This window comes from Aricia agestis, chromosome 1 (genome assembly GCF_905147365.1).
Source record: "Aricia agestis chromosome 1, ilAriAges1.1, whole genome shotgun sequence".
Classification (NCBI taxonomy): Eukaryota; Metazoa; Arthropoda; class Insecta; order Lepidoptera; family Lycaenidae; genus Aricia; species Aricia agestis.
The window spans coordinates 19,109,174-19,131,181 of NC_056406.1; the positions used below are offsets into that span (position 1 = coordinate 19,109,174).

The 22,008-nt window shown below is 35.3% G+C and overlaps 1 protein-coding gene across 1 annotated transcript in view; it reads right to left on the reverse strand.

Moving 5' to 3' along the window:
- Nucleotides 1–22,008, reverse strand: part of LOC121740277 (muscarinic acetylcholine receptor M1-like) — a 371,436-nt gene that overhangs the window by 243,650 nt on the left and 105,778 nt on the right. Inside the window, exon 5 of the mRNA XM_042132937.1 lies at nucleotides 16,229–16,426. Coding sequence (XP_041988871.1) covers nucleotides 16,229–16,426 — 198 coding nt within the window. The remainder of the gene's footprint in view (nucleotides 1–16,228; nucleotides 16,427–22,008) is intronic.

The following is a 22,008-nucleotide window of genomic DNA, read 5'->3' on the forward strand; positions in this document are numbered from 1 at the left end:
GCGGTAGAGTTTGTTAGTTTGTTTGTTTGTTTGTTTGAACGCGCTAATCTCAGGAACTACTGGTCCGATTTGAAAAATTCTTTCAGTGTTAGCTAGCCCATTTATCGAGGAAGGCTATAAGGCTTTATTTTATCACGTTGAGACTAATAGGAGCGAAGAAATAGAGGAAAATGTGGAAAAAACGGGGGGGAATTATTAGGAAGGGTATATTTGAAAGCGCTAATCTCAGGAACTGCAGGTCCGATTTGAAAAATTCTTTCAGTGTTAGATAGTGCATTTATCTCGATAAATGCACTATCTAACACTGAAACAATTTTTCAAAAGGCTATTATAGGTTATATTTTATCACACTAAAACTAATAAAAGAGAAGAAATAGAGGAAAGTGTGTAAAAAACGGGGGAAATTATTTGAAAGGGCTTATTTAAACGCACTAATCTCAGGAACTACTGATCCGATTTGAAAAACTCTTTCAGTATTAGATAGCCTATTTATCTAAAAGGCTATAGGTTATATTTTATCGCGTTGGGACTAATAGGAGCGAAAAAATAGAGAAAAGTGTGGAAAAAACGGGAGAAATTATTTGAAATGGCTTATTTGAACGCGCTAATCTCAGGAACTACTGGTCCGATTTGTAAAACTCTTTCAGTGTTAGATAGACCATTTATATAGAAAGGCTATAGGCTATATTTTATCGCACTGGGACTAATAGGAGCGAAAAAATAGAGAAAAGTGTGGAAAAAACGGGAGAAATTATTTGAAATGGCTTATTTGAACGCGCTAATCTCAGGAACTACTGGTCCGATTCGTAAAACTCTTTCAGTGTTAGATAGACCATTTATCTAGAAAGGCTATAGGCTATATTTTATCACGCTGAGACTAATGAGAGCGAAGAAATAGTGGAAAATGTGGAAAAAATGGGGGAAATTATTTGAAAGGGCTTATTTGAACGCGCTAATCTCAGGAACTACAGCTGGTCCGATTAAAAAAATTATTTCAGTGTTAGATAGCCCATTTTTTGAGAAAGGCTATAGGCTATATTTTATTACGCTAAGACTAATAGCAGGAAAGAAATAGAAAAAAATGTGGAAAAAACGGGGTAAATTATTTGAAAGGGCTTATCTCACGAACTACTGGAGCAATTTTTCTGTTATTTGGCACAGATAAGAAGTAGACCACGTGAAGGATCATAGGTTATTTTTTGTGGACTAATTTGTCTCTGAAATATCTAATTTACGCGGGCGAGGCTGCGCGAAACGTTATATTTCGCGTGGTCACGACATCACGCGTAAACGGCTGGACCCATTTTGCTGAAATTTGGTATAAAGATACTTTGAGTCCCAAAAAAAAAACATAGGATTCATTTTGTCCCGGAAAAATGTACGGTTACTGCACAATATGCTTTTATGATTTGCGCGTGAACTATTCAATCTATTTTGATGGAATTTGGTATGGATATACTTTGAGTCTCAGCAAAGGATAAGGAATTCAAATTTTGTCCCGGAAAATGTACGGTTCCCGCACAATAAACTTCAATGATTATCGCCTAAACTATTCAATCTATTTTGATGAAATTTTGGTATGGCAATATGGCAATACTTTCAGTCTCGGGAAAGGACAAGGGATACTTTTTACCCCGGAAAAAATACGGTTCCCGCCAATAAACTTTTATGATTCTCGCCTAAACTATTTAATCTATTTTGATGAAATTTGGCATGGAGATTGGAGATACTAATTTGAATCTGGGCAAGGAATGCTTTTTGTTCCGGAAAAATGTGTGGTTCCCACACAATATACTTTTCTGATTTGCGCGTAAACGACTCAATCAATGTACGGGAACAACAGCTATAAACTAATGTCCACGCGGACGAAGTCGCGGGCAACAGCTAGTAACATACGAGCGTCACATAAATTGTTGTGAATTTACATTAATCGATTTGATTTGATTTACCGATTGTGTCAGAGTCCTCAGAGAGTGAAGACGTTTCCCAGTAATAGCTACCAATACATATAAACGAGGTTTGCGAGGCAGGGACCTTTTCCGTAACGTTCCTGACCTCGGGGTTGGCGTTTTGAATAAAAATATATAAGTAGGTAAATATATTAATTGTTTTATACAACTCGAAAACCCAGAACAATAACAGAGCAAAAAGTTTTAGAATCAAATTAGTTCTTCGGAGTTGATGAAAATAAATTAATTTTATTTACCTCCAGTTTGCTTTCCGTCATTGATGACGATAGTGAATTGATTAAATTGTCTATGAGGTCGTGCCCTGACCGTATTGGAATTCCTATAGGAGCACGACAATTTGGGCCTTTGTGAGCCTAACTAGAATACTCATGGGCATGTTATAAACGTAATTTACACATTTGATGAATGAAGTTATGCTGATTGCATTTAAAACGCGGAATCGCAAATCTACTTCCGGAGTTGATGAGCTTTACTCTCACATTCACGACCAATGATATAATAATAAAAAACTCAAAGCAGATATGTTACTAAAGCGCGCTTTGAGAAGCTTCAAATACGACCCAATTGGGTCGTCTTTTATTTAGTCTGTCTCTTTTATGTAAATGGCATTTCGTATCTTTTGTTTCACTTATGTGTCAAATTTGACAATGTTGTTTGGAAGACATTTAAGCCGGAAAATAGTATGAACGTAACAGATCTATATAGTAGTAATATCATTGTTCACGACAATCCATTTTCTGGAGGTATAATTGATATTATGTTTCAAGCAAAATCTTGTGTTGATTTTGATTCGATTTGTAACTGTTTCAAGCGAAACCTATTGTAATAATTTTGATTTTTATCAGTTTCAGTTTTATCTCGAAAAAGAACGAGGGTGCTGGAATTCGGCGAAGCTGCGAGCAAAAGCTGACGTATGAGCTGAGAAAACAATAGCAGAAATAGAGAATAGAACGTGTTACGTGAATACAGGATGTTAAATGTAATGGTAGATGTTTTGATTTCCGGGAGATTGATTCTAGTGATACAATTGTATAGAATACATCCGGTCGGGGAAAATGAAGGCAGATGCCGTTGACGTACGGAAAAGATGGTAGGCTAAAATCAATCTTCAAGAAACATTAAAGTCTTAAATGCATGATTATGGAATATAAAGAGCATTTTGTACGTAACATGGAATAATAAAGAGTTTAAAACATAAGTATTGAGTCTTTGATAATACTCAGATTCGTTCGTGCGTTGGATTGGTCGAAAATTAACGGCGTGCAGCGTCATCAGCGCGCATTTCTTTTTAACCGACTTCCAAAAAATGAGGAGGTTATATTAAGTTCGACTGTGGCTATGTTTTTTTATTTTATTTTATTTTTTATTTTTGTATGTTCAATCATGTCATGTCATGTCCAAAAAACGAGGAGGTTATATGTTCGGCTGTGGATATATATTTTTTTTGTATGTTCAACGATTACTCCACCGTTTGTGAACCGATGTTCGAAATTTTTGTTTTGTTGTATTAGGTTTTACTCCAATTTGGTACCATGTTCACAAAATTGGTGACCTGATGATGGGATCCATGAGTAATCGAGGAAACTCCTCAAAATTTATAATAATATGGTGATTTTGATTTTATGAGAAGCATCTTAAGCATATGCTACCAAAACGCAAGATTTTGCACCGAGGTATACTATGGTTCCGAAGATACTAAGAGAACTCCGGATTCCTTATAGATACAAGTTTGGGGGTTTAGCCGCTGTTTTAAGAACTGAAAGCATTATGTCTATGCAAATTACATTCATCATCATCATCATTACTACGACAGGGTCACCAATGTCACCAAAATTGAATATAACAAATTCAGCCTTTACTTAACTTAGCGTAAGGCACACATTTGACATTAAGTACTTCTGAGAAGTAAGTTGCTTTGATAATACAAGTAACATGCCTGTCTCACTTCCATAATCAGCGCGAAATCGCCGAGATAGTATTTAGCTACTATTCTGGAAAACAACCTAATTTCAACCTTTTGCATTGCGTTTAGCGTTCATAGTACAATAACTGTCTGCCGTCTCGCTTCAATCTGCCAGGGCTGTTAAGCGGGGAATTGACTACCGGGCCGCCCGCTACGGGCCGCCCGTCACGGGCAGGTCTGTCGCATGTCTGCTCGTCAATTCCTAGGTATGGACACAGACATGCCCATTGGCCCGTGCCCGCAGCCTGCCCGCGAGATCGCATTTTTCCCGCGCGGGCACGGGCAAGTCTGTACATGAATTGTCGCGACGGGCGGCCCGTCGTCATTCGCGCCTTGGTGAGCGACTGGAGTGCACTTAAAATATTAATTTAAAACATATTATTGTAAACAATACAAACACTATACTTCAGAATGAAGGAACAAAAACAATTTTGACATTTGTTTATTTCCATTTACCGGTCGTATCCTTGTTTGTAGAAAGTTAAAAGCAAGGATTACATGAACACCGATCTACGTAATGCCGCTAATACAGCGAACTTATTGAAAAATCCAAAGAAATCAGTGACGATGCTAATCTATCATTTGTTACAAAGAAGATTGAGTCCATGAGTCCACGACCGAGCTGTAGCCCTCTATCTATTCGACTGACTTGCCTGTTCTTTGTGTGTTCAATAGGGGCAAGCGGCAGACTTGTGCCAGACCGGGCGGCCCGCGGGCAGCCCGGTAGTGAATTCCCCGCTTAAAAGCGAGCGGCGCGGCGCTCGGTATTCTCAACACTTCACATTCAAAATATTTCGTGCAAAGATCGTTCGCGTCGAACGAGTGGGACCGGTTAAAGATGTCCGAATTCGTACACCACATGTGTGGCCGCTTGGTAGTTGAAGCGTTCGAGACTGGTTTCCTGCACGATATAATTTGTTTTAAGTACTTTTATTAATCCTTCGATCGTGGATTCTTGGAAATCTAATGTTATTCCATTGTGTCTCACTCACCGGTGAGCTTGTAATAAGATACGTATAATAATATACAGGTGTATTATTCTACGTATAGTACGCGATAGTTTAGCTACTAACTAAAAGAGTGAAATTATAAATTTTAACAAAAAATTTAAACCGACTTCCAAGGTAAAAACAATACATCCTTATAATATGAACTAAAAAGTATTAAATAATTTTTCATATCTAATAAGTAGTGCCTTTTTCCGAATTCGGTTAAAATTCAACTATTTCTGTACTCAACCTTCATAATTTTGAAGTCGGTGCCAGTTCTAAAAGTTTCAAATATTCTGGCAGACTGAAGATTCAGCTATATCTGGTGCCGACTTCAAAATGATGAAGATTGAGTCTGAAATAATTGAGTTTTAGCCGAATTCGGAAAAAGGCACTACTCATTCGATAGGAAGAAATCCTACTAATATTATAAAGACGAAAGTTTGTTTGGAATTTGGATGTATAGATGTATGGATGTATGGATGTTTGTTACTCTTTCACGCAAAAACTACTGTACGGATTTTAATGAAACTTTACTATAATATAGCTTACACATGAGAATAACACATAGGCTACAATTTTAACCGACTTTCAAAATGGGGGAGGTGTTATATTCGTTTCCTTATGTTCAACGATTACTCCGCCGTTTGTAAACCGATTTTCAAAATTTTTCTTTTGGTATGTAGGGTATCATCCGAATTTGGTATTATAGTGTGTCACAAAAGTGGTAATCTGATGAAGGATCCATAAGTAATAGAGGGAACTCCTCAAAATTTATGGGGAATCATGTGGTGACTTCGGTTTCGTGAGAAGTATTCTAAGCATATGCTACAAACAAGTAAGATTTTGCACAGAGGTATACCTGGTATACCGTGGTTCGGAAGGTGCTGAGAGAACTCCTGATTCTTTATAGATACAAGTTTGGGAGTTTCGGCGTTGTTTTAAGAACGGAAAGCATATGCTACTATGCAAATTACATTCATCATCATCATCAATACCATAATATTATACCATGCATCGTCCCATGATTATGAGCCTTTTCATAGTCTTTTAGATCGAGGCTCGAGTTTGTCAAGCGAGAATTAAAAAAAATCTATACTTAATATTATTAACCTGAAGAGTATGTTTGCTTGAATGCGCTAATCTCAGGAACTACAGGTCCGATTTAAAAACTTATTTCAGTGTTAGATATCTCATTTATCGAGAAATGGCTGTAGGCTATATTATATTATATTATAACGCTAAGAGTGAATACGATCGAAGAAACTTAGGAAAATGTGGTAAAAACGGGGAAAATATTAGAAAGGGTTTATCTCACGAACTACTGGAGCAATTTTTATAGCAATATTTGGCACTTATATAGAGTAGACCAAAAAAAAAGTGAAAGGAGTATTTATAGCTATTTTTATTCGAAAATGTACGGTTTCTGTGAAATTCCTAAGAGCCGCGCGTGACATCTAGTATTTAATACTTTTTAGTTCATATTATAAGGATGTATTATTTTTACCTTGGAAGTCGATTTTAATTTTTTGTTAAAAATAATAATGTTTACTATAGTACTGTTGTTGCTAGCTAACGTAATTGAGTTCGATTGCAATCGAGTAGGTAATTTTTTGGTTATTTATGCCATAGAGGAATAAATGTATGTCTCCTGTTGCTATAAAAAATGTAGATCTATAATTTATATCTGCGATTGAAAATAATTCTTCTAAATAAGTATTCATAATTTTTTTTTTCAAATTTATTCAAATATTGTGATCATTTGTAAAAAAACCACTAAACTGCTAATCTCGCGAGATCTCAAAATTGACGAGATCTCGCAGTATTGTTATTCATAAACTCGCGGGATCTCGCTTGAGCACGAATCTCGCGAGATTTACATTCCCTACCTGAAACTAAATCGCATAGTATACCAATTATACCTATGCTATATAGCGACTTATGAGAGCTCGCACATTGCATCCAACTAAATTGTACAACTAAATAATTGGTTTTTATTACCCACAATTAAAAAGTTGTCCAATTAAATTGAGAAACTACGCAATTAAGTTGTACGACAGTCGCGCAGAAGGGTTCCGTACCGTTATAAAGGACCAATTTGCCAAAAATTGTGTTTTTGTATGGGAGCCCCCCTTAAATATTAATTTTATTACGGCAACAGAAATACACAATCTGTGCAAATTTCAGAAGTCTAGCTATAATAGCGGGTAATGAGTTACAGCATGAGTGGACTGGAGACAGACAGACAGATAGACGGACAGGCGGACAAACGGGACATTAAAGCCTCGCGCAAAAATTTTTTCGCGCAGTTTTTAGAGTTCCGTACCCAAAGAAACTGACTAAAATACTATAATATAATTAGTATATAAAAATTAAAAATCATCATCAATCATCATTTTCATTAAAAATTCATTGAAAAGCTTTCCACGGCTAGTGATTTGATCAAAAACAGGCTACCTTACTGTCTACCTACAAGTAGAGTAAGGCCCAAAGGTCAATTCAGCAGGGCTAAAATGGTCGCTTTGAAGAATCATGATATGAATCATAATATGATTCATTTTTCTAAAATTCTAAAATAATTGCAAGCAGAGTTGCATTTTGCGATTATTCATTTCTGTATTTTTGTACTGATTTGACATTTGTCAGTTTGACAGTTTTGACAATTCATTTGCTGAATTGATTGAGAGGAATTGTGTGACCATTTTAGCCCCGCTGACCGCAACCCGACGCGTAGATAAGTTTCTGTACTGAATTGACAAGTATATTAAACGACATGAATCAACACACACACACACACACACACACACACACACACACACACACACACACACACACACACACACACACACACACACACACACACACACACACACACACACACACACACACACACACACACACACACACACACACACACACACACACACACACACACACACACACACACACACACACACACACACACACACACACACACACACACACACACAGTACAAATTTAGAAATGCTTCCACGCGTCGCGTTGCTGTCTGAGTTGACCCTAATACGTTCTAATAGTGTAAAAAAGTTTTAAACGTTTTGTTACTGTACCCGCAATGCAGTCTGGTTATTTAAATAGGCTGGTTTGCTTTCGTCACTAAGGAAATATAAAGCACTTGGCCGTAAAATGTTTCCAATCGTGCACTCTTGCGTGTCAACTACGATTCCTAAACAATACATTGCAAAAATGAGTTAAAATCGAAATTTTATCAGTTGTCGTACCGTTGGAATATCTCCAGAAAACTTTGTGAAAAGAAAAATAAAGACCTATGTGAAGTTAGCAACCGAGTTCAAGGTAAATGATTTTTATATATGTCATTCGATTGTACCCAGATTGTACCCGATTGTACCGCAATTAAAATCGTTTGTACCTCAATAGGGTAGAAATGGGGGGGGGGTGGTAAAATTTGCTTAGCAACCGACATAAAGATACCGGAATTTCAATGATGCCACCTGGAAGAGTATCGTTTGTACCCGGATTGTACCCGTTTTTAAAGTTAATTTTTTTTTTGATTTTACGAAAAAAAAAACAAAAAAAATTTTTTCCCTAAAAATAAGGCTTTGTATGGAGTAGAATGAAAGAAAGTATATAAAGCAGTTCAAATGTGTAAAAGAAGTTATTTTTTGAGGTAGATTCGTTCGGTCTTGACGAATTTTCCAATATCTTACTATAAAAGTCGGAGTTATATTTTGCAGTTTTTTTGTCGTTTGTACCTCGCCAAAACAGAAAGATTATAAAAGAAGATACTATTCACTTTAAATTCACACAAAATTTTTTGAGACAACAACGACAGAAATTCGATCGGTCTTGACGAATTTTCGAATATCTTACTATAAAACTCGGAGTCAAATTTTGCAACTTTTGTCGTTTGTACCTCGCCAAAACAGAAAAATTATTAAAGAAGATACTATTCACTTCATATTTACACAAAAAAATTTGAGGTACAAACGATTTTTCATATAGTAACAACGTCAGAGATTCGATCGGTCTTGACGAATTTTCGAATATCTTACTATAAAACTCGGAGTCATATTTTGCAACTTTTATCGTTTGTACCTCGCCAAAGCCGAAAGATTATAAAAGAAGATACTATTCACTTCATATTTACACAAAAAAATTTGAGGTACAAACGATTTTTCATATAGTAACAACGTCAGAGATTCGATCGGTATTGACGAATTTTCGAATATCTTACTATAAAACTCGGAGTAAAATTTTGCAACTTTTATCGTTTGTACCTCGCCAAAACTGAAAGATTATAAAAGAAGATACAATTCACTTCATATTTACACAAAAAAATTTGAGGTACAAACGATTTTTCATATAGTAACAACGTCAGAGATTCGATCGGTCTTGACGAATTTTCGAATATCTTACTATAAAACTCGGAGTCAAATTTTGCAACTTTTGTCGTTTATACCTCGCCAAAACAGAAAAATTATTAAAGAAGATACTATTCACTTCAAATTTACACAAAAAAATTTGAGGTACAAACGATTTTTCATATAGTAACAACGTCAGAGATTCGATCGGTCGTGACGAATTTTCGAATATCTTACTATAAAACTCGGAGTCATATTTTGCAACTTTTATCGTTTGTACCTCGCCAAAACCGAAAGATTATAAAAGAAGATACTATTCACTTCATATTTACACAAAAAAAATTGAGGTACAAACGATTTTTCATATAGTAACAACGTCAGAGATTCGATCGGTCGTGACGAATTTTCGAATATCTTACTATAAAACTCGGAGTCATATTTTGCAACTTTTATCGTTTGTACCTCGCCAAAACCGAAAGATTATAAAAGAAGATACTATTCACTTCATATTTACACAAAAAAATTTGAGGTACAAACGATTTTTCATATAGTAACAACGTTAGAGATTCAATCGGTCTTGACGAGTTTTCGAATATCTTACTATAAAACTCGGAGTCAAATTTTGCAACTTTTGTCGTTTGTACCTCGCCAAAACCGAAAGATTATAAAAGAAGATACTATTCACTTCATATTTACACAAAAAAAATTGAGGTACAAACGATTTTTCATATAGTAACAACGTCAGAGATTCGATCGGTCTTGACGAATTTTCGAATATCTTACTATAAAACTCAGAGTCATATTTTGCAACTTTTATCGTTTGTACCTCGCCAAAACCGAAAGATTATAAAATAAGATACTATTCACTTCATATTTACACAAAAAAATTTGAGGTACAAACGATTTTTCATATAGTAACAACGTCAGAGATTCGATCGGTCGTGACGAATTTTCGAATATCTTACTATAAAACTCGGAGTCATATTTTGCAACTTTTATCGTTTGTACCTCGCCAAAACCGAAAGATTATAAAAGAAGATACTATTCACTTCATATTTAAACAAAAAAATTTGAGGTACAAACGATTTTTCATATAGTAACAACGTTAGAGATTCAATCGGTCTTGACGAATTTTCGAATATCTTACTATAAAACTCGGAGTCAAATTTTGCAACTTTTGTCGTTTGTACCTCGCCAAAACCGAAAGATTATAAAATAAGATACTATTTACTTCATATTTACACAAAAAAATTCGAGGTACAAACGATTTTTCATATAGTAACAACGTCAGAGATTCGATCGGTCGTGACGAATTTTCGAATATCTTACTATAAAACTCGGAGTCATATTTTGCAACTTTTATCGTTTGTACCTCGCCAAAACCGAAAGATTATAAAAGAAGGTACTATTCACTTCATATTTACACAAAAAAATTTGAGGTACAAACGATTTTTCATATAGTAACAACGTCAGAGATTCGATCGGTCGTGACGAATTTTCGAATATCTTACTATAAAACTCGGAGTCATATTTTGCAACTTTTATCGTTTGTACCTCGCCAAAACCGAAAGATTATAAAAGAAGATACTATTCACTTCATATTTACACAAAAAAATTTGAGGTACAAACGATTTTTCATATAGTAACAACGTTAGAGATTCAATCGGTCTTGACGAGTTTTCGAATATCTTACTATAAAACTCGGAGTCAAATTTTGCAACTTTTGTCGTTTGTACCTCGCCAAAACCGAAAGATTATAAAAGGAGATACTATTCACTTCATATTTACACAAAAAAAATTGAGGTACAAACGATTTTTCATATAGTAACAACGTCAGAGATTCGATCGGTCTTGACGAATTTTCGAATATCTTACTATAAAACTCGGAGTCATATTTTGCAACTTTTATCGTTTGTACCTCGCCAAAACCGAAAGATTATAAAAGAAGATACTATTCACTTCATATTTACACAAAAAAATTTGAGGTACAAACGATTTTTCATATAGTAACAACGTTAGAGATTCAATCGGTCTTGACGAGTTTTCGAATATCTTACTATAAAACTCGGAGTCAAATTTTGCAACTTTTGTCGTTTGTACCTCGCCAAAACCGAAAGATTATAAAATAAGATACTATTCACTTCATATTTACACAAAAAAAATTGAGGTACAAACGATTTTTCATATAGTAACAACGTCAGAGATTCGATCGGTCTTGACGAATTTTCGAATATCTTACTATAAAACTCGGAGTCAAATTTTGCAACTTTTGTCGTTTGTACCTCGCCAAAACCGAAAGATTATAAAAGAAGATACTATTCACTTCATATTTACACAAAAAAATTTGAGGTACAAACGATTTTTCATATAGTAACAACGTCAGAGATTCGATCGGTCGTGACGAATTTTCGAATATCTTACTATAAAACTCGGAGTCATATTTTGCAACTTTTGTCGTTTGTACCTCGCCAAAACCGAAAGATTATAAAAGAAGATACTATTCACTTCATATTTACACAAAAAAATTTGAGGTACAAACGATTTTTCATATAGTAACAACGTCAGAGATTCGATCGGTCGTGACGAATTTTCGAATATCTTACTATAAAACTCGGAGTCATATTTTGCAACTTTTATCGTTTGTACCTCGCCAAAACCGAAAGATTATAAAAGAAGATACTATTCACTTCATATTTAAACAAAAAAATTTGAGGTACAAACGATAAAAGTTGCAAAATATGACTCCGAGTTTTATAGTAAGATATTCGAAAATTCGTCACGACCGATCGAATCTCTGACGTTGTTACTATATGAAAAATCGTTTGTACCTCAAATTTTTTTGTGTAAATATGAAGTGAATAGTATCTTCTTTTATAATCTTTCGGTTTTGGCGAGGTACAAACGATAAAAGTTGCAAAATATGACTCCGAGTTTTATAGTAAGATATTCGAAAATTCGTCACGACCGATCGAATCTCTGACGTTGTTACTATATGAAAAATCGTTTGTACCTCAATTTTTTTTGTGTAAATATGAAGTGAATAGTATCTTCTTTTATAATCTTTCAGTTTTGGCGAGGTACAAACGATAAAAGTTGCAAAATATGACTCCGAGTTTTATAGTAAGATATTCGAAAATTCGTCACGACCGATCGAATCTCTGACGTTGTTACTATATGAAAAATCGTTTGTACCTCAAATTTTTTTGTGTAAATATGAAGTGAATAGTATCTTCTTTTATAATCTTTCGGTTTTGGCGAGGTACAAACGATAAAAGTTGCAAAATATGACTCCGAGTTTTATAGTAAGATATTCGAAAATTCGTCACGACCGATCGAATCTCTGACGTTGTTACTATATGAAAAATCGTTTGTACCTCAATTTTTTTTGTGTAAATATGAAGTGAATAGTATCTTATTTTATAATCTTTCGGTTTTGGCGAGGTACAAACGACAAAAGTTGCAAAATTTGACTCCGAGTTTTATAGTAAGATATTCGAAAATTCGTCAAGACCGATTGAATCTCTAACGTTGTTACTATATGAAAAATCGTTTGTACCTCAAATTTTTTTGTTTAAATATGAAGTGAATAGTATCTTCTTTTATAATCTTTCGGTTTTGGCGAGGTACAAACGATAAAAGTTGCAAAATATGACTCCGAGTTTTATAGTAAGATATTCGAAAATTCGTCACGACCGATCGAATCTCTGACGTTGTTACTATATGAAAAATCGTTTGTACCTCAAATTTTTTTGTGTCAGTATGAAGTGAATAGTATCTTCTTTTATAATCTTTCGGTTTTGGCGAGGTACAAACGATAAAAGTTGCAAAATATGACTCCGAGTTTTAAAGTAAGATATTCGAAAATTCGTCAAGACCGATTGAATCTCTAACGTTGTTACTATATGAAAAATCGTTTGTACCTCAAATTTTTTTGTGTAAATATGAAGTGAATAGTATTTTCTTTTATAATCTTTCGGTTTTGGCGAGGTACAAACGACAAAAGTTGCAAAATTTGACTCCGAGTTTTATAGTAAGATATTCGAAAATTCGTCAAGACCGATCGAATCTCTGACGTTGTTACTATATGAAAAATCGTTGGTACCTCAATTTTTTTTGTGTAAATATGAAGTGAATAGTATCTTCTTTTATAATCTTTCGGTTTTGGCGAGGTACAAACGATAAAAGTTGCAAAATATGACTCCGAGTTTTATAGTAAGATATTCGAAAATTCGTCACGACCGATCGAATCTCTGACGTTGTTACTATATGAAAAATCGTTTGTACCTCAATTTTTTTTGTGTAAATATGAAGTGAATAGTATCTTCTTTAATAATTTTTCTGTTTTGGCGAGGTACAAACGACAAAAGTTGCAAAATTTGACTCCGAGTTTTATAGTAAGATATTCGAAAATTCGTCAAGACCGATCGAATTTCTGTCGTTGTTGTCTCAAAAAATTTTGTGTGAATTTAAAGTGAATAGTATCTTCTTTTATAATCTTTCTGTTTTGGCGAGGTACAAACGACAAAAAAACTGCAAAATATAACTCCGACTTTTATAGTAAGATATTGGAAAATTCGTCAAGACCGAACGAATCTACCTCAAAAAATAACTTCTTTTACACATTTGAACTGCTTTATATACTTTCTTTCATTCTACTCCATACAAAGCCTTATTTTTAGGGAAAAAAATTTTTTTGTTTTTTTTTTCGTAAAATCAAAAAAAAAATTAACTTTAAAAACGGGTACAATCCGGTACAAACGATACTCTTCCAGATGGCATCATTGAAATTCCGGTATCTTTATGTCGGTTGCTAAGCAAATTTTACCACCCCCCCCATTTCTACCCTATTGAGGTACAAACGATTTTAATTGCGGTACAATCGGGTACAATCCGGGTACAATCGAATGACATATATAAAAATCATTTACCTTGAACTCGGTTGCTAACTTCATATAGGTAAAATAAAGACATTTCAAATAGCAGGTATCGAAAACTTAACATTGTCAAGAACCTTCTATTGATTAGGAAATAACTCTCGGAGCCTTTTTACATTGCGCGATGCGATATAATATACGATATCGGACCGGAAAATGCTATTATATTGTCGACATGAGCGCTTTCCGTTATCGTCCGGCATCATATCAATGTGAAAAGGTTTTTCACTAGTCATTTATAAGGTCATAGAATAGAAACGACGTTTAAATCTTCCTAGGCTAACTCTAAATCAACATCGTTTCTTTGTAATAATATTATAACCTAGGCTTTCAAGGGAAATTGGTTAATTTGTCAACCGAATCAGTCACACTTAAGACATGAATCTTATATTCTATACTTTCAGTAATATGTGTATAGGACAATTATTGTTTCTTTTTTGGGTCAATTGTACAATTACTTTTATGTCACTAATCACTTGACGTCAGATTGTATAACTTTGTAACTTTTCTCATGTGGTGTAACAAAATAAAGTGATAATAAGTTCACGCATTCATATTTTTTTTTGTGTATGGCAGCGCCCCAGTGTCATTAATTTGCCCATAACAAAATTAAATAAGGAACTTCGTTCCAAAAAGAAATTTTCTTTTTTAGAACTGCTACTTTCACAGGTAACTAATACATTAACTTGTAATGTCAGTCTTACTGACGAGTAAGTTCTAGCTTACTCGTTAGTAAGACTGACATTACAAGGCGCACCGCAGACGTCACACTTTTTGTGTGATCGAGTCTGCAGCGGCACGGTATAGCAATATTTAGGGATATGTCATATTGCTATACTGTGGCTGCGGCTTACATACAGTCTGCATGGCGCGCGCCATGCAGACTGTATGTAATCCGCTGCGGACTCGATCACACAAAAAGTGTGACGTCTGCGGCGCGCCTTAGTAGTATAAAATTAAAGTTTTATATTTAATAATTTAAGTTCATACTAGGAATAATAAATACTATTATCCATATAGTCGAATGGTATAAAAGAAGCCAATTTAAGTGACCTGCAGACAAATCAAAATATAACATTAAAAAAACATTAATGTAAGCTCTTTTTGGGAATTTCCGAGAAACTTTATAATTGTCAATGTCTTCAGTATTCAGGAGCCCAGATCCTAAACCGGAAATCAGAAGTAAGAACTTATAAGTTAGTACGGCACGACAATCGAAGTGATCTTTGAGGTACTAACTACTAAAATTGACTCCCAGGCTCATTACGTCTCGCGAACTCTCGAAGGATTTCTCGCTAGCTTAATATCGTTAAATCTGGATTAGCGAAATCGTATCGATATTATCTACAGCTAGGGTTGCCAGGCGTCCGGATAAAGCCGGACACAGTCAGGCGTTTTGATTGCATGTCCGGTCAAAATTAAGCGGAGTCCGGCTTTTGTAGAGCTTTGAATCAATAATTTTATATGAAAATCTACTAATTTTAGTAAGTTTGACACCCAATAAAATGCAAAATTGTAATTATGTTAAATTGTTTTACTTAATAAAACAGAAAATTACGAACGTATTCCTACACTAAGAGTTCAGATTCTAAGTATTCGATAGCAGGACTTTTTTGTAGAAAATATTTCCGGCCAAGCCGGCTGCTTTGTCTGACTTTTCGGTTTAGCGACCTGGCAACCCTATCTACAGCACGTACATACTTCAAGTTTACTCGACTAAACGCTCTACACACGACAACGGTAGAACTGCACAGTTTGTCAATACACTTTTTTTTTTAATAAAAGAAATTAAATCTTTATAAAAGAAATAATTTCTACTCTAATTATTGTTAGACACACGGTATGGTAATACATCTTTCTACACGGTTAGACGTACGGCTGAAAATTCTATGAATGGCAATAATTTAAATGAGGAAATTAGTGATTTACTTTAATAATATTATAATTAATTGTATTTTTACGAACTGTGCAGTTTAAACCGTGGCTGAGTGTAGCGAGCTTAACGCTTACCGTCATCACGCACAGCGGAGTCACGTACAGCAGGCCGAAGTTGACCATATCGAAGATCTCGGAGTTGTACTTCATGCGGTGCTGGATACAGATCGTCTCCATCTTGCCGTCGCCCAGGTCGTTGGTTATCGTCTCCACCCATATGAACTTGGGCGCGCTGTAGGCGGCGCTCGTGATCCACACGCCGAATATTACCAGCTAAAAAGAGGATAATCAGAAACTAGGATATAAAACGTCGTCTTATAGAGATAAGGTTACAATCATTGTTATCTGATGCTTGAAAAGAGCTTTTTGAAGAAGTAATTTTAAGGAATATTGGGGGAGTACTATTTTCTATTCCGTTGGGGTCAATCGATATCGTAATGTCGGGAGGCGTTAAGATGCTTTTAAATAAGCCAACCAAATTTAGAAGAGGCAGCCTAACCGCGGTTGGCGAGTCTGTTAAGAGGATACACCAGGGGCGAGAGAAATTGAAAATAGGTATTTGAAAATGTATTGCTGTCTCACCAATCTCAAGTCTCCCACCGCAGAGCGCGATAGAGTTCTAATAAAATAACAGAAAATCTTTGATTCGTTGTCCGCTGATTCCTTTTCCAAAACTTAACCGATTTAAATACTGTTCTCATTAAGAATTAAAGCAAGGCTTGAGCTGTGTTCCTATGTTTTATTTTTTTTTACGCAGAGGACAATCTGGCCATTTTTTTGGGTTTTTGGACGTTCTTATCCTTTTTAATAATAAAATTATGAAAAAAAAGAAAACATAGGGACATGCTAATAGTGGCCATAGAAATTCAGGAAAAAAATCGTTTGTCAGGGACAGCGTTTGTATGGAAAAACGGCGGTGTGGATTCCTCTTAATTCAACGTGTACCGTTTTGAGTAATAACTAATAAATAAAGCACGTAACGCAGCCTCGTACACACTCGCACCTCAAAATATATATCCGCTGCTTCCTTAATTTAGACACGTAGCGCACCGCACCTGGTAGATGGCGAACTTTAATGTCTGTGCTGTCACGTAAAGGCGGATATACGGAGCATCACATATTATTTATTAGTAACGCACCTATTTTACTATTTTTGATATCTCCGACTTATCGGAGCAATCGCGAGTAAGGAGTAAGTGACGCTGTGAATATCAATTATAGGCTTGAGTACGGTTCTCGCTGGTACCGACATAAATGTCAGCAGGGTGCAAATATATTCTAAGCAATTTAAAAAGTAAAATACACCCCTTTTTCTAGTAAACCGTAGATTTTTTTTTTTTATAATTTCTCATCCCCCTAACTGTGTCAGGGCTTGTTGCTATCTTCTTATTACATTAATTTGTTCTTTAGTATTAAAATTTCTTAAACATAAAAATTTCCAATAAATTGCTACAAAGTACTATAAAATTAAAACAATAAAAAATAATAATAATACGGCACAACATTCAACTACCCTAATATCACAGCTTACAATCACAATAGTTTACTAGAATTTCTCTTGTTCACAACACTCACTATCCTCTTACAAAAAGAGAGAAACAAATCTCTCTTTTTTCCCCCCAGGATGGCAGGCAGATTCTCACCCGTCATCGATGTGCCCAATTCTTGCTCAATATCATATCTATTTCTAGCAAAAATTGGACACTCGAATAACAGGTGAGGAACCGTCTCCTCAACTCCTGGCTGACACAGGCACGACGGATCCTCCTTCAACTTGAATCTGTGCAAGTAGAATGCGAATCCGCCGTGTCCAGTCAGAATCTGTGTGGTGTGGTGTGTGATGTCTATCTTTTTGACTATTTTGTATGCAGCAGCAGCGCTTGGGAAAAAGAGTTTCGTGACTCCAGCCGTCCTTCCCACCCCGTATCTCCCGTCCCATTCCTCAATCGTATCCTCTCTCAAAATACGCTTGACGAATGAAACAGGACACAGATCGTAGTTAGGTTTCCTTCTCAATCTCAGCGCGGCCTCCTTGGCTAATTCGTCAACCCTCTCATTCCCTCTCAACCCTGCGTGCGCCTTAATCCAAAACAGGGAGACCTCCCGCCTCTGCAATGCAGCTTTTCGGAGGGCCGCCCTTGTTTGCACTGCCAGGGGATGAAGGGAACTAAGGGTTATCACCCTGGAGAGCCGATCTGGAATCGCTAAGGATACCGACCTTTGTCATTCCACTCTTGCAGGCTATACTTACTGCTCTTTGGAGCGCTAGTAGTTCGGCCTGGTAGATGGTGCAATACGGCGACAAAGCAAGCTTGACGGCCTTCGTCTCGGCCTCACCCTTCCATATGGAGAGAGCGGCTCCGACTCGACCCTCAATCTTGCTGCCGTCCGTATAGATCCTATGGATGTGGCTTTCAACCACGTCAGCATACGAGTCCTCATCTACCATCCCGAACCTCAGCTCTACCTGCTCTGCCGGATGTGGGTCCTCAATCGCGGAAGCCATTCGTTCCACCTCTCTGTCCCTCAATGCCGGGTAGGACACTCCCTTCTTGATCTCATATAGTCTCGATGCTTCAAGTATTCTGAGATCAAGAGGGAGCATCCCAGCCAACAGCAGCGCAGAGTTCAGGGAGTAAACCGTAGATTATAAACAGTTTCTATGTGAGTCATACCATTAAACTTACTTATTGCGTTACTTTTTGCGTGTCAAATAAAAAAATATGTATGTATAACAAAAAAAATATGTAAAAATAATAAAAAAATATGTAAAAACAATCATGAAACATTACGATGCAATGGTAAATAAATAATCGGCCAAGTGCGAGTCGGATACGCGCACGAAGGGTTCCGTACCGTCATAGAGCAAAAATAGGCCAAGTATTGTGTTTTTACTTTTTTATTTCATTTTATTACCTATTATTATTGATTATTAAAGAATATATATAGATATTTTAGACCTTTGTAAAAACATCAAATGCCTACCTGCTGCTTTTATTGATATAGAGCAAAAAATGCCAAAAAATTCAAATTTGTTGTATGGGATTATTTGATTTATTTTTACATATTTGATTTATTTTATTTTTAGTACTTATTTGTTGTTAAAGCGGCAACAGACATACGAAATCTGTGAAAATTTCAACTCTCCAGTTACACCGTTCTTTAGATACAACCTGGAGACAGACAGATGGACAGACAGACATCGAAGTTTTAGTAATAAGGTCCAGTTTTTACCCTTTGGGTACGGAACCCTAGAAAGGACCAAAAGTACAATCTTCAAAAAATGTAGAGTGCTGTAATCCGTTCCCATTTCGTTACTAGTGATATTACACGATCATATATTTTATGATTTATCTAGGGCTCGAGTTTTATTACACTCGGCTCGGATCTCAGCATTTTATACAACATTTTAAACGAAAATTATAAAAACTAAGTTCTCTCTCTTCAATTCGTTTTATAATTTGAATACTTTTATCAATATTAGATTTTAATTAACCTTTCAGGTTTTGTATATTTTAGGTCTTCCCGCTATTAGACAAATCTATATCTATACTAATATTATAAATGCGAAAGTATCTCTGTCTGTCTGTCTGTCTGTTTCGCTTTCACGCCAAAACTACCCAACCGATTGTAATGAAATTTTGTATACAGATAGTCTAAAACCTGAGAAAGGACATAGGCTACTTTTTTACTGGAAAAAAGGGTTGTAAGGGGGTGAAAATGCGTAAATTTGTTAAAATTAAGTTAGTTCCAAAATTCTTAATAGATGGCGCCGTGCGTCTCCTACATCGCGCTGACGCTTGCTCAAAGTACTTTCTATAAGAGGTGGTATCATCTTATATTCGATTTTCGATTGTTATTTCTTTTTTACGTTATTTAATAACTCAGTACTTTATCAATGCAGTGACGTAACCTTAAACCTTTCAATGATAATTAATAGTTTATGGGTAAAATTTTAAGCTTATTTAGCCCCCCAATTACATTGGTGGGCTAAATAAGCTTAAAATTTTGGTACCAGGGTTCTTTTTATAAAAGCTTTTGACAACAATTTTGTTGACATCGCGCGCTATATATGAAGTCCAGGCGGACGAAGTCGCGGCAACAGCTAGTACTATATAAATCAATAAAGATTATCAATCTTCCTCAAAAAGAAGGTATGTTTGAACTCAATACCAACTGTAATATTATTATGCAAGAATCTCACTATTTGATCCAATTTTCTAAACCCTGTATTGAATACCGTATTGATTTTGCATTAACTTACACCGTTAGTGTGGTTATTGTGAGACGTCTTGCGAATCTGTCAAATCCATATACTTTTTAGAAAATATGCATCTACGCGTCGCGTTGCGGTCTGAATCAACCCTAATATTGTTATTTTGTTATACAAACGCAGTTATTCGTCAGCGTTGACCGCAAAGCGCCAAGCGGTCTACCTATATTACACGTTTCATGCATACATGGAAATCAAATTAGTATACAGTAATAGTCAGGGAGCCCTAGAACATTTTTTTTTATTACTATCAAGCTAATTTTTTGTGAGTAGCTTCATTTTGATAAGACAAACAACATTTTTATATGCGAAAAATCTTGAAAGTGGTAGCTAACAGAAATAGAAAGGATTTCATACTTTGATTTGAGCGTCCTCAAAATATATTGATTGTGCTATTTGTAGGACAATGTTACTCTTAAATTATATAACTATTAACCTACCAATATACAAAAATTAGATGGTTAGGGTTCCGTTTTAGGGTACCGTAGTCAATTAAGTTTTGTTGATTGAGCTTGATGAAGAAGAGTAATTAAACAACTCTATTTGTGATTTTGTGATACCTAATGATGAGAGATGTCTGAATGATGATGAAAGATGTCTGTAACGCTCTGCTCTGTCGAAAACTTGCATAGTTTTATAATTTTATTTCTTAATCAATCAATAAAAATATAATCTAGATTCTAGACCACATTAGAGATAGATATCTAAAATTCGATCTGTAAATACGGGGACAAAGCAATTTTATTCTAATGACATTAATTCCAAATTCTTATCTTGATAAAATTACAACTTCGCCCATTTTGACGAATAGTCTATAAAGATCGTCAACTAATAAAATTAAGTTTCAGAATGAAACGGTATTAATTAAATTAAAACATTTAAGAACCGATTTCGGATATAATCGAGTCCAGTCTTTATTCTCCAATTTAAAAAAAATCTTTGTTTCAAATTACATAATTAATTAATTAATGATCGTTGGTAGTTTCTTGTATTATAATATAGCATAGCTCTATTTTTTTTCCATGCATAGGCAAAAGAAACAGAACCTTTAGCCAACACGTTTTCTTTAGCGTTTCTATAAAGAACCGACACTTTTTTTTTTTTCATGCATATGTTAAAGAAACAGAACCTTTAGCCAACATGTTTTCTTTAGCGTTTCTTTATAGAACCGACACTAAAAAATCTATGGAATTGACATAAGTGTTCGATAATTCATATTGTTAAATCCATGTCATCCATCCATCCATCCACAAAAAATGTAGACGCATTTTGTTCAGCGATTCAATAAAGGAGCGATTAATAAAACGTTTTGGCTAGGGGCTCAAAATTAATAAAAAGCCCTCGGGCACACCTTTCTTCTTTAAACATCATCCTATACATTGTCCCTACAAGTTTGTCTTTTCAGACCAATTTAGGTCCCAACCTAAATTGGGTTCCAATAAAAAGACCAACTTTCGTTTGAAGGGTCCTTAATCCTACATGGAGTCTAAGTGTTTCAGGCGATAAGCGTAAATGCAATATTTTAATAGCCCTTTACCTTTTTAATTAAAATAAATGTAGCGAGTAGCCGAATTTAATTTGT